Consider the following 13,188-nt stretch of genomic DNA (forward strand, 5'->3'; position numbering starts at 1 on the left):
TTTGTCTCTACTTACGATCTACAAAATTTGTTCCTTCAAGTCAAAATCAGCCTTGGCCGCAGTTTATGGCAAAGCTTGTAACACTTTGGGCAAAATATTTATTTTTATTTATCTGATAATATATTTTTTATTTTAGGGTAATTAAACCAGAAAACCAAAACAGCTGTTGAACAAATCCCGTTGTTCTGAATGTCATGCAAATTTTTAAAATTTTGAAATAAGTCTTACTTTTTTTAAAAAAAAAAAAAAGCTATCTCTGCAAACAACATACTAATATGTATTTCATTCAGAATTTTATTAAGTAAATCCTTGGGATTACTCAGGATTTTTACATATGTGGAAAAAAAAAAAGCATAGAAGAAGTCACTCCTGTGTATTGCTGTAACACTCCTAAAATATGGCTAACGCCCAATTACTGCGTGCTTAGACTTGGATGGTAATTACAATTGAGCTGTAAAATATTTTGACAGTTTCCAACTGTTGTGTGGTTATTAGCCAGACATCATATGGGAATGAAGTACAGTGATTTGATTAGTTTTATATCAAGAGCTGCTTAAATGAAGACTTTCAAAATAAACATGTGGTATAAAGTGTTAATCAAAAGCAGTACTTAATTATCAGCAGCTTGTCTTGCCTTTTCTAGAGAGAATTCCTGTTTTCTAAAGATTTTGATTTCTTAAATGGGACTTGCCATACCTTTATACTTCAGCTTTTCATTTACAAGCTTTTACTTGTTGAGTGCTGAAAGCATAACCACACCAAATTTAATTTGTAGCATGAAAATGATGTGTGTATTTTTCCAGAGGATAGATTTGCCAGTGTTCAAGCTAGAAAAGCTTGTGTTAATTATGTATTATAAAACAAAAAGGATATTTTCTCTTAACATATTTCTCCTTTTAGCTGCACAAGTCCTAGCAATTAGCAAATTTGGATAGCATAAGAATTCCTGGAAAAATACAGGTTAAGCCAAGTGGCACTTGAATAGCTGTTACTTTTGCATGTAATTTTATTTTGAAATGAACGTAATAAAGCAAAAATATTCAAACTACATGCAAATTAAGCTCCAGATTGTGCCAGTCTTGTTATGTTCATTAAGCTATTGAATCTTTGAGCACTGGCTGTTATTCCATGGGGGCTATTCACAGAATAAGGTACTGTTCAATGAGATAAAGATAGCTATCTGCCTTTATAGTGCTTAAATAATGTTTGTTCCATTGGGCAACTAAATCAAGACTATTCAAGTCTGTCATTCCTCAGGTTTTCACCTACTTTATTTCTTTAATAATATTTTTGGTGATATATATATTGTTTATGAAAGGTTTTCGTGAGTGATGTATTCTGTTTATGGTATAGAAGAATTTTTCACTTATCTATCGCCTTTGTTTTGTCTTAAAAACAAAAAGCCAGAAATGTTGTCTCCGTGTTTGCTCTGCCTGTGACCTCTCTGCTATGACTGTGAGAACTGAATCCAGCTGATTCAGCTGCGGTGTTACTTATGATTTGACTGTGTGTCTAAATACCTAGTTTCACCAATCTGTGATCAAGTGATTCCTTTTCCTGACTGTTGTCCTGGGTTTGAACTGGACTCTTACCTTACAGATGAAATAGTCTTTCTGATGTATCCTCGATTTTAAAAAGTCTTTGTGACTTAGTGAGGAGATGTGCTGAATGGGAAAGAGCCTTCCTCTCCGGCAGCGTCGGTGAAGAGCAGTCGGAGCGACCGGGTTATACTTCTTCTGCAGCCTCTCTCTTAAACAATTTACGGATAACTGAAGGACATACTCCAAATGAATAACTGGACAGAGTAAAGAGAGTTGCTGTGTTGGGGATTGTGGAACTTCCTGTGGGTTCAAATAGCTAAGGAAGTAGGTTCAGGTTATGCAGAAAAGCTAAAATACACGGTCTTCTGCAAGAACGGGCAGAGGAGCCCCGCCTACCCACATGACCGCCCGCCACTTCTGTGCTTTCCACGTAGTGCGGGGAGTTAAGAAACACAGAGCAGGCAGGTCCGAAACTCATCTGGGGACATCACTGGGTCCTGCCACTTGCCCAAAAACATGTCTAGCTTTTCCAAAATGAGGTTTTGCTCAACCTCTTTACAGAACAGTTGAGGTTGGCAGGGACCTCTGGAGATCATCTAGTCCAAACCCCCTGCTCAAGCAGGATCACCTAGAGCATGTTGCCCAGGACGGTGTCCAGACGGCTTTAAGTATCTCCAAGGAAGGAGACTCCCCAACGTCGCTGGTCTGGTTAAAGACCTCCAGTAGTGGAGGCTCCGTGACTCTTCACGGCAGTCTGTGCCAGTGCTTCACTGTACTGTCTTAGAGATTGTTCCTCCAAATGTCTAACCTCTTTCGGTTAAGCCTGTGTGTTTTTTGTTAAATGCTGGTATGAGGAACAAAGGATTTTCTTCCTCTTTCGGACTCCTGGAAGATTTAGCACGTTCCCTTCTTCTATCATTTCATTTTTAAGATGAATAATCTTCCCTAGCTTTCTTTGTGGTTCATTTTTTTCTGCTCTTTCTTTCTGCTATATTTTTCGGCTCATCTTCTTTGCACTCTGTCACGCAAAACTTAACGTAAGATTTCAGCTGCAGCTTTATTGATGCTGAGTGGAGTGGGAGAGGCAGTACATGTCTTGCAAGCTTTATTCCTGTCTGTACATCTCAGAATGTTGTTTGCCTTTTTCAAAACAACCTGATGTTGTTGACTTATGTTCAGCTTGAATACACTGTTTCCCCCACATCCTTATATGAAGAGCTGTTACCTAACCAGTTCTTCCTCATCCTGCATTTATGCAAATGCTCACTCTTTCCTATGCTGCACTTGTACCTATTGAATTTCATGCTAGGGGTGGTTTTTTCAGACCTTTTCTCCTCTGTCTGTGATCATTTTGAGGACTTGTAGTGAATATGATGTCCATCCCAGCTTCAGGCTCTAGCCCATCATCCACCTTGCTAATTCAAATATTCAGCAAAGCTGGACCCAAGAAATATGTCTGCAGAACCCCTTTTAATGCCTCATGTCATTTTGACACAGAATCATTTACAACTAATCTTGGGTATGGTTTTCCCAGTCCGTTTTGCACCGATGCTATGTCAGTCTCATTAAGGCTCCCTTTTCCTTGCTTTCTTATGAGAATATCTTGAGAGACGGTAAAAAGAGCTTAACTACAATCATAATATGTGCCGTCTGCTGCTTCTCCCCTGTGCTGCCTTCTTCTCTGTTGTAGAAAAAAATTAGTTGTCGTGATTTGTCCATGACAAATTCATGTTGTTAGCTGCATGCCTACTTTATATCTTCACATGCCAACAAATGACTTTATTATTTGTTCCACAGTTTTTTCAGTAGTTTGTCTGTAGTCTCCTGATTCCTCTTTTTTCCTGCCTTTGAAGACTGGAAGGGAATTTAGTCTTTTCCCACTCCTCTAGTATCTCATCCATCTTCAAGTTTTCATACTGACCATTAATGGTTCTAATGTTGTTTCAGACTCAGTATCCTAAGAGTACATTAAGCATGTCCAGCTGATCTGAAAGCATCTGGCCTATCAAAACTCTTTCTGACCTGTTCTTTTCCACACCTGGCTGCGATCTGACCTTTTTGTGTCTGATAATAGTAATGCTGGTCACCAACTTGCATCTGGCCTGTAGAATAAAGACTGATGGAGGGGAAAAAAAAAGGCATTGAACATTTGAACCTTCTCTGCATCATCTCTCAGTAGCTCCCTTTAACCCCCCTTACCACTGAGTGGTGAAGCAACATTTTTATTGATCTTCCTCTTGTTATTGTTTGCATAGAGGGGGCTGCTGATGCGGTAGGTTAGCAAGGCTAAAACTGGCGCCTTTCCATTAAATCCTCGTTCACCTATAGCTTTCCTAATGAGCTTTGTGAAGAGCAGCCACCTTTATGCCTGATCTAAGGTCCTGCACACCAGCGACTCTTGCGAGATTGTAGAATATGCTTATTTTATTTCCCCCCTCCATTAGGAAACATCGTTTGGCATTCAGAGGCCTGCGTCATCGGCACGGCCGTACAAACAGCACATGCTCTAAGCGCCTCGGCATGCAGAGCGTTGTGCGTCGTTAGTGCAATACCTGTGCAAATCTGCTGTTGTACTCGCAAGTATTTAAAACAAAGGTGTCTCCTAGGCAAAGGCTGACATCTCCATAAATTTGCCCGTGGCTGCGCATTGATATCTCTGATGTGCCAGATTTACAAAAGAGGCATCCAATAAATGTCTGTGGAGCAATGTCACGTTAATGACACCACAGCAGAAGAGCGCCTGAAAAAACAAAGTCTGTTGAAATGTGTCAGAGGGTGGGAGAATGGCTTGCATTTGTTTAACGGCTGATGTTAAGAAGGAAAAACAAGCTAGAAATTTCTGCAAAAGCAGCAAGAGTTCACTGTTTTTAGGAAGAACTGGCAGTGCCTATCGTTTTTAGTTTGCCGTATGCTTTCTTTCAGGAGAGATTCTCGTGACCTTTTCTGACAAGCTCCAACACTTCCATTGTTTGCTGCAGGCCTTTGAAATGCGGCAGAGATAGCCTTGGGCCCAGGGAGGTGCATTCTGCTAGTTCGCTTCACATTTAACAAAGTTAAAAGCTTTGAAAATTGCTATTCCTCATCTGTGGTTGAAGTTGCTTAATTCTGGCAAGCTGCCCAAAACCCTGAACGTTCCCGTCGTGGCAGAAGGCCAGGAATTGTGAACCGGCCGTATCCTGGGCGCCGATTGCAGAGGAGCGGAGACTCCAGCCCGGGTGCCGCCGGGGCCAGTGGAGGAGGGCAGCGGACACGGGGGAGCAGGAGACCGGTCGCTGCTCTCCTGCGAGCGGCAAAGGGAGGCCCCGTCCCCGCCTGTGACCCGTTGGTACTGTCGCATCACAACTACACGAGATCAGCGGAGAATGAATTCGGCATTCACTTCGGCTGGATGGGGTGAATGATATACGTGTTCCTGTCTCTTTTGCTGAAAACATGTCGTTCAAAACAGAGGCCGTGTGACCTCAGGGAGGAGAAGGTAGAGGAGCCTCGGCCAGTGCTTTTGTAACACTCGAATCTCGGAAGGAGCTTGCTAGGACTTTTTTTTTCCTGGCTGTACTGACCATCGGGTGGAATTACTTGCACATAAGTAACCAGATTCTCTCTGTTGTCTCAGATTTGCCTCTCCTTTACTGCCTCATTAACATAATTTTCCCTGGCTTTTAGTTAATAAATTTAGGGCTTCTCAACCTGGTCAGTTAGCTCACCAAACTTCCTCTGCGGATGCTGTTATTCGCTGTTAAGAACATCCACAGGGGGAGGTAGTTGTGGATGGTTATTCAGCTTGAAATAAACAGTCTGTCGTCGTCTTAATTAATTCCCATGAGCAGACGGGCTCTGTGTCTGTTGCCCAAGTGATGAAATTGTCTCAGTAGTTGAAGTGTTGTGGCTTGCGGTTCTGGAGGTTTGGAGTTCAGTTCAATAACGCTTGCATTTCTTTTTACCCTTTTAATCCCCAAACAACGAAAACCAAACCAAACCCTTAATGTAAAATCCTGTGTTAAGAAAAAGTTACTTCCTTGCTAGACAAAGTAAAAGCTAAAAGAAAGTTGCCAGGTAATTACAAAAATTACAAAATTAAGTGCTTAGGAGTTTTGAATTGCCAGCCTTAAGGTTACGTCTGTTAATATAATCTCCCACTTTTGTGTGCATTGTGTATATAGATTGTATACAGATATACACATTTAAAGACTACATACTGTGTTTTTTCTGCTGGACCACTTCTTCAGTAAGTTCTCAGAGCAGAATTAACCAGACCCTGTAGTAGAATGGGTGTCTGTATGGCTGCCATCCTGTTTCTCATAAAAATTTGAAGTTGTTTAAAGGAGGAGGATGGTCTCTTCATTACACGGATGGCACAGAGAGCCTGGACAGAACTCATGACATTGGACCCCTGCTTGGCACGGACCAAGCCACCTAGTCCAATATTTGAGGCTATGAATTGCGTGTTCCTGTCCTCTGGGTGTTCAAGTCTTGACTTGATCTTAACTTGGTCAAATCTGAAACTTGATTTTCGGTTATTCTGAGCACTCTGGATTGCTCCAGGAGTGCGGAGGCGGTGCCGTTGCTTTGGTGGCATGCTGTGAATGCACGCACCAGATTCCTGCTTGGTAGAGTCTTTGAGTTCTCGTGATAGTTGATTCACTTTATTGGTTCAGGCAAGTTATTTACTTCCGTCTCAGTTTCCCGATTTGTAAAATACCAATCGTGAGCCTCTTTATTGTGTCGATGAGCTCATTGACCCATTGCAGAGTGCTCTAATACTGTATGGTGACTATCGCATCAGGGATCCCAAGGAAGTTCAAGTGCTGCATTTGGATCATAGACCTTAAATGAAGCTGAGTGCTGTATACTGTAAAATAAGGATAATAAGAAATAATGAGCAACAGCTTCTTACCTTAAGCGGTGAGACAGACAGGGATGGCGTGAGAAGAAACTGGTAGTGATGTTTAGAGTCAAAAATAGCATCAGAATGCTTGTTTGAGGGGTTGGACAAGTAAAAGTTATGTGGACCAAACTAACTTGAACACAAGGACTTGATAAACCTTACAGGTTGGGACCAGAAAAGACACGATGTTGAAGCTTTCCTTGCTCTCTATCCTAGGACAGCCCTTATTTGTACGGTATCCAGCTGTGTGCAGCACAGAGCGTGTAAGTTTAGATGTGAGACAGCAGGGGAGAGTGGCAAGCACTAGGAAGTGGTGGCTGTACAGGAGAGGGAATACAGTAATGGGCTCTTGTGGCAATCATGTGCATCATCTTCACCAGTTCTCACACGAATCCACACTATTCAGTTCAACACTGCATCATGTGGTTAAACATGCTGAAAGCACAAAAAATAAATACCCCCCCCCCAACTATTTTGAAAGGCCAATTTGGGTGGAGTAGACCTTGCCAAAATTATTCTCTTCCCCAGCATGTCACTCCTCTCCGCAGGGCTGCAAGCAAGTGCCTTCCGTGCCTTTTGCAAAGCTGTGTAATTTGGAAAACCACCAAGGAGACTGTCCAGGCAGCCTTGATTGCTTTCTTCTTCTTCCCAGACTGAGCGAGTCTGTCGTTCTCGTTGTTTAGAAAGTTACGTTTGTTCCGTGTCCTGGTGTTTTAGATAGCATGTGGGTACTGTTGCTGCTTTCCTTGTCTTTTCCCAGGCATAGTTTGGAGAAGTTCTTTCCAGCCCCATGACTGCCAATATATGTAACAGGCAACTGAAAACCCTTAAGAATGAAATCGTATCACTGACAGCAAACTTGAGGCATGTCCCAAGGATTCGCCTTCCTCTTTACCTTCCAAATCTTGCCAGGTTCAGACATCAGAGCATCGTGTCAGATTGGGCAGATGCCTAAATATTAAGGTTGTGATTGAATATAGAGTGGTTTCATTGTGCCAGAATGTTAAATGCTTCTTTTGATAAGCAATTAAAAGCTTATGCCTAAACCTTTTAAGGTAAAAGTTTATGTTCTGTTGCATATCCATAATAGCTGAAGGCATAGCCAGAAGAACAAGGAAGGCAAGGTTTAAAGATGTCTGGTGCTGGAGAAATCTGGGATTTCCCTAAATACTTGCTATTAATCATATATAGGAAACAAATTTAGTGAATCTATAACTCTTACAGGGCAGCTGAATTTCTGGATTTGTCATCTTTAAGGACAGTAGACTTTGGAGACATTTTGTGCAATCACACCCAATGTCATGCAAAGTTATAGAATATGCTGTTAAACTGGCTTGTTTGTGTAAGGGTTGTTAGACAGCAGAACTACTAACGTTTCTTTCTGGGAAATGGGACCGAGCAGTAGATTATATATCTAGCAAATGTCTCTAATACTTGGAGCTACCTACGTAGCCTCAACAGAGAACATATCCTCATGGCCCAGTTGTTTGGAGGTTTTATTCCATCTTTAGAATAAAACACAAAGCAGTTTTAGTCCCTCTTGACAGTCCTGATTTCCGTATTCTATTTCTGTCCTCTTACTAGTGAAAAATTAGCTTTTGACTTATGCCAGGACTGTTCCACAGCCCAGAATAAACAAAATTGAATGCACGTTGGACACACACAGACCTGCCAAGGTATAAATGCTATTAAATGAGCCATATACAATTTAGAATACTGCTGTGCTGGGCAGTTATGGGTAGAGCCCTGTGTTTGAAAAATAAAATTCAAGGATAGTATTTTGATGATATCGAATAATCTATTTGACTGAAATGTATTGGCTGGCTTGTTTTTATTGCACCTTCATGGCAGCTTTCAGACCACATCTCAGTTCAACTGAGTTTCCCTAACTTTTTCTGCATCCAGCTGTACGTGTCACATTTTGTCTCACCTCACTATGTGCCACTTTCATTTACCTCGTCTTGCATTTTAATGGCTTCACAATTTTCAGTGAGCTGGATGGCATTGCAGCTTCGGTAAGGGCAAGGGAAAATCCCTTTTATTTGGCTCGGTCAGGGCAGGGAGGGACTGTCGTCTATACTTGCTTCTTGAGGAACCTAACTTGTTTGTTGATTGTTTGCAGGTCTTCCCTAGCCTGCCTTGGAGCCCTGTCTCCGTCTCCGCTTCCTCTACTTGTGCGGTTTGTTACCCTTCCTAGATTGTTCTCTCGACTCCTGTCCTCTTTAGGGGGTTGTGGTCACTAATATAAAACTCAAACCATGCAAGTCGTCCACCCAGATTCCCACCGCTGTGATGTCCTTTCTTTCCTTACTCCTCTGTAGGCCTCCTCTCAGCATCTTTCTCTTCCAGCCTTCATCACTGCCTCTTGCTCTCTTCAAGCTCCTCACGCCTGTGTGATGGGTTGAAGAGCTCCTGAGGGTTGTTCAGACCCAGTCCCTGCTCTCTCCCTTCTGGCTGCTCCGTGTTTCTCACGAGGGTTCCCGTCACCACCTCGCAGCTGGATTGTCCTCTCCTCCAGAGCGCTGGCCAGCATGTGTCGGAGGCGCGGCTGGAGCCCAGCCTTGCGAACCGTCAGTGCGCCTGGTGCTGGTTCTCAAGGGCTGCAAGACAATTATTTAAATATTTTGACATGTTAAGCTGCAGCCTAATATTTAAAGCAAGGGTTCGCTTGGTAGCGTAGAGGAACGGCCTGGTGGGATAACCTCCCAAGAGGAACAACGCATACGCTATAAAACATAGTAATTTAGCTACCAGCACGTGGGGAAGAGGAATAAAGTAAAGACACTGTCGACTGTGAAACAAAGCTATGCTGAAGCTAGCGCTGAGCAGCCGAGCGGCTGCGTTGGAGCCGGCGACCCGCCTGTGGGCAAGCAGAGCTGTGGGGCTCTGTGGGGCACAGCAAAACCTGTCCGGTGGTGTTTCCAAACGAGTTTTCAGGGAATCTGGCCTAGCGCGGTTGTGCAGTCGCTGCTTAGCAGAACGCCGTAAGAACAAGCTGACTATACATTTTCGTTTCATTTAATCAATTCCTACCAATCTCGCAGAATCTATTATCTATTATCACATTATCTGTTAATATTGTATTATTAATAGTTATTAAATAAAGTCCTCTTTATCCAAAAAATTTGGAATACTAGATCTGGAAAGAAAGCAGTATATTATTTCTGCTTTATCAGCTAGAGAAAAAGAAACTGTATAATTCTATTGTGCACATGCTAAAACCTTGCACATTGTGGATGAAGTGCTTTTAGAAAAACTTAAGCAAACGGAAGCACAAATTTGGAAAAAACCCTCCAATTTACAGTTAGATTTTCAAGGAATTGTAATTTGGATTTAATAAATTGATAATTTGTAAATAAAATTCTGAATTCAATTAAATGTATTGATGTAACAGCTTTTGCTGTCCTTTAATTGCTCCTGTAAAACCTCATTTTAAAATCACTTAGATATTCGGTTTATGTTAGACATGTTGAATTACGGCATTTAAAATGTAATATTGCCTAAGGTCATTTCAGAGTTAGCTGAAAAGAATTAGATGGTGACTGGAACATTTAACATTGCTGTGGAGAGATTCAGCAACAAGTGAAAAATGACTTTATAGTTGACATTTAATATGTTTGGTAAGTAGTACTCTACGGTTTGACAGCTGTAGCTCTGTGCCTAAAATATTGCCGAAATAGAATTTTTCCGTATCACAACAGTACTATTTTCATCATTTTCTCCCAGCTGTATTACTTCCGTATATATAGTTTAGATATCAAATGTATTTTAAGCAACGTACCTTAAATTTGGGGTCAGTAGTTAATTACTTTTTTTCACTTAAATTGGTTTTAAAAAAAGAAAAAGAAAAGCAGAACCTGGCCGCAGGTGCATCACTGGGAACCTGGAATAACTGTCCGGAGGCTCCTAAACAATATTTGTTACTCTGGTTAGAATCGGATGCATGGGGACGAAAGCGTGACATCTGTTACTACTACATCTTCCCTATTTTGTGCATCTCTGCTAAGATGTTAACTCAGTGTAGTTAGAGGTATTTGCCGCATCATTAAAAGACTCGTTCACACTGATTCGAATCGTTGACAGGATTAAAAAAAAAAAACTTTCTGAATGAGTTATTTTATACATGTGATCCGGCATTTAAAATACATAGATTTTGCACGCGCTAAGTTAATCAGCAGTGCTTCTCTCTGAGGATGAGGTAGGTGTGTCTATAAGACAACTTTTAGGGCCGACTCTCAGGGGAAATGAAAAATGACTTTCTGCTTCTGTAAACTTTCCTCCCCACCAGCAGTGAAACCATAAATCAGTTTGCAGCGAGCGGTTCGTTGCTGAGCACTGACGCGCTTCAGTCAAGCGGGGGCATCGTTGGTCTTTCACAAGCAGGCGGTATGGCATCCAGACGGGTTTCCTTGTTCAGCTTAAGTGGCTGTGATATAATAAATTGCTTGCTCCGGTTTTGTCTTAATTTGGGGACTCTCTAGCCATAAGGTGAATAAGTAGTATGTTTGTTGTATAGACACATTTTTAATTGTACTGCAAATGACAAAATGAATGGTGTCACTTTTTTCTCTGTAGTTCACACTTTGGATTTGTGTTAGTCTGATAGCTCTGCCTGTTTAATTACATCTAAGAACTGTTTAAAGGGAAAGTATTTTTGTGCTGAAATGAGTGCGCGTTTCCTGAGAGCATCAACTGCAATCAGCAAGTTCTCTGCTGGACGCAAGAAACTGCCGACATCCTGGTAAATGCCGAACGCCTGGACTGGGATCCCGTTCTTGTTTTATTTCCTTGTAACTCTTTTACTATGCTGACAAAGATGTTAATAAAAGTGTCAACATAGCGTATGGGGAAGCCAAAACAAAGCGTTGCGGCGTTTGGGCTCGTGGCCCGTGCTGGTGCTTGGGGTGGGGATCCCGCGTGGCCGCGTCCTTCGGGGCCGAGCGCCAAGGGCGACGGCTGCGATAACGCCTGGCGATGGGTGTCTTCTGCAAGCCGCAGCCACTGGGAACTGGCAGCTGTGGAGGACCTACACTCACATCAAAGCACGCAGATCATCCAGTTAGGTTGATTAATGTTAATTCTCGTCTCCCATTAAATTCTTTTCTCCTTTTTTTTTGTTCTGTTTTGCAGCCAAGCCCAATACCAAGTCCTGTTCTGGGGAGAAAGCCAAACGCTAGTCAGTCACTGCTCGTGTGGTGCAAAGAAGTTACAAAAAACTACAGGGGAGTGAAAATCACCAATTTTACTACGTCGTGGAGAAACGGTTTATCCTTCTGTGCAATATTGCATCACTTTAGACCCGATCTCATGTAAGTTGTATAACTTCTGCGTGTATAAGCTAAGTCTCACAGAAGAATGCAACAGTTAGGTTTACATAAAAATCAAATCGCTGATCGTTTCAGGTATCAAGCTGTTCCACCCTTTTCTTTTAAACCAGGAACCGTCCTTTCTAAGAAAACAGCTTTACGACAGCTCAGACTTCCTGACCTCTTTGCTCTCCCTTGCTGCCTGAACGATTGTTTCTCCCCTCTGTATGATTTGATTTTTCTTTTTCTTCTCCTTAATCTTACACAAAGAACTGACTTCAAGATGATTATGAAAATTGTGCTCGTGTTGAAATGAGATGAGAGAAATCAGCCCGTAGCTCTTTGTACACTGACAAGGACGGATTACCTCGTGGTAAATTTGGTTGTCCAGGCCGGCCTCTAGTCCCTGCCTTAACTTCTCTTTTAGATGGAAAGCTTCGGGCGATGAAACACGTAATCGGTGTTTGTTTATTTATTTATTTATTTATTCCTTTAATTTTCCACACTATTAGTTTTGTTGATTGAATTGCTGTGAAATTGCTAGTTACTGTATGATAGTATTGTATGTCAAATTTTTAGATTCGGTTTGTTTTAAAACTGCTGCTTTTATCAAATACTGTACATACCCACTGTGCCATTTTCCCCCTCAGTGACTACAAGTCCCTGAATCCTCAAGATATTAAAGAGAACAACAAAAAGGTAAGAACTGCCAGGGAAAAAAAAAAAAAAAAAGACATAGCTTCAATTTGGGCTTCACGGCAGGTTTTTATTAATTTTGGGAAAGTGAGGTTGTTTGGTAAGGTCATAGCTGCAGCTCACAGAAGGCATCCAGCCTCCCGTGGCTCAGATCGGATGCGTTATTGACTCTGGTTTGTCATGGTCTTTAACATTCACAACAAGTGCGAGGCTGGCGTTGGGGTTTAATATTCGTATGGCCTACACTACCTGCGAAGCCAGAGAGAAGGGCTGGGTAGTACTTCGTGATCGCTTCACTTGTTTTTTCCAATCAGACACCTAATAAAAAAGAAAAATGAAGAACGTAGCTGTTCTCGGGTTGTCTCACCTCAGGCTTCTCTTTCCGTGGCTCTGATAGGGCTCCTTGCATTCATCACACTCAGTGTTGCTCTGAGAGTGATTTTTCTAGTCGTAATATTTTACGTCAACTTTTATGCTGTATAACCAGCTAGGTGAATTGGTGGGTGTAAAACCTGAGTTTTTATGCTATGTGAAAAGCTTAGGATGAGAAGTGTTGAAAATCAACCGAAATATTAGCAAAATAGTTTGTAGCGTTGTGCTGGGCAGCTGTTTTAAGGCACTTCTGAATTGTACGTTTGTATATCTCTGTGATCCAAAGATGCAAAAAGTTGCTCTGGAAGGAGCACAAACTCAGTTTGGGACTCACCAGAAAACTTTTGGTTCCTGCTCACTATTTTAGATGCATTGCAAGCTTTGGGAT

General features: G+C 41.9%; 1 protein-coding gene across 11 annotated transcripts in view; it reads left to right on the top strand.

Moving 5' to 3' along the window:
* The window catches only part of EHBP1 (EH domain binding protein 1), a 217,383-nt gene that overhangs the window by 125,916 nt on the left and 78,279 nt on the right, over positions 1-13,188 (top strand). For all 11 annotated transcript variants that reach the window (XM_064510114.1, XM_064510116.1, XM_064510115.1 and 8 more), the window contains exons 11-12: positions 11,557-11,735; positions 12,383-12,431. In XM_064510114.1, the coding sequence (XP_064366184.1) occupies positions 11,557-11,735; positions 12,383-12,431 (228 nt within the window). The remainder of the gene's footprint in view (positions 1-11,556; positions 11,736-12,382; positions 12,432-13,188) is intronic.

Source organism: Dromaius novaehollandiae, chromosome 3, assembly GCF_036370855.1.
Source record: "Dromaius novaehollandiae isolate bDroNov1 chromosome 3, bDroNov1.hap1, whole genome shotgun sequence".
Lineage (NCBI taxonomy): Eukaryota > Metazoa > Chordata > Aves > Casuariiformes > Dromaiidae > Dromaius > Dromaius novaehollandiae.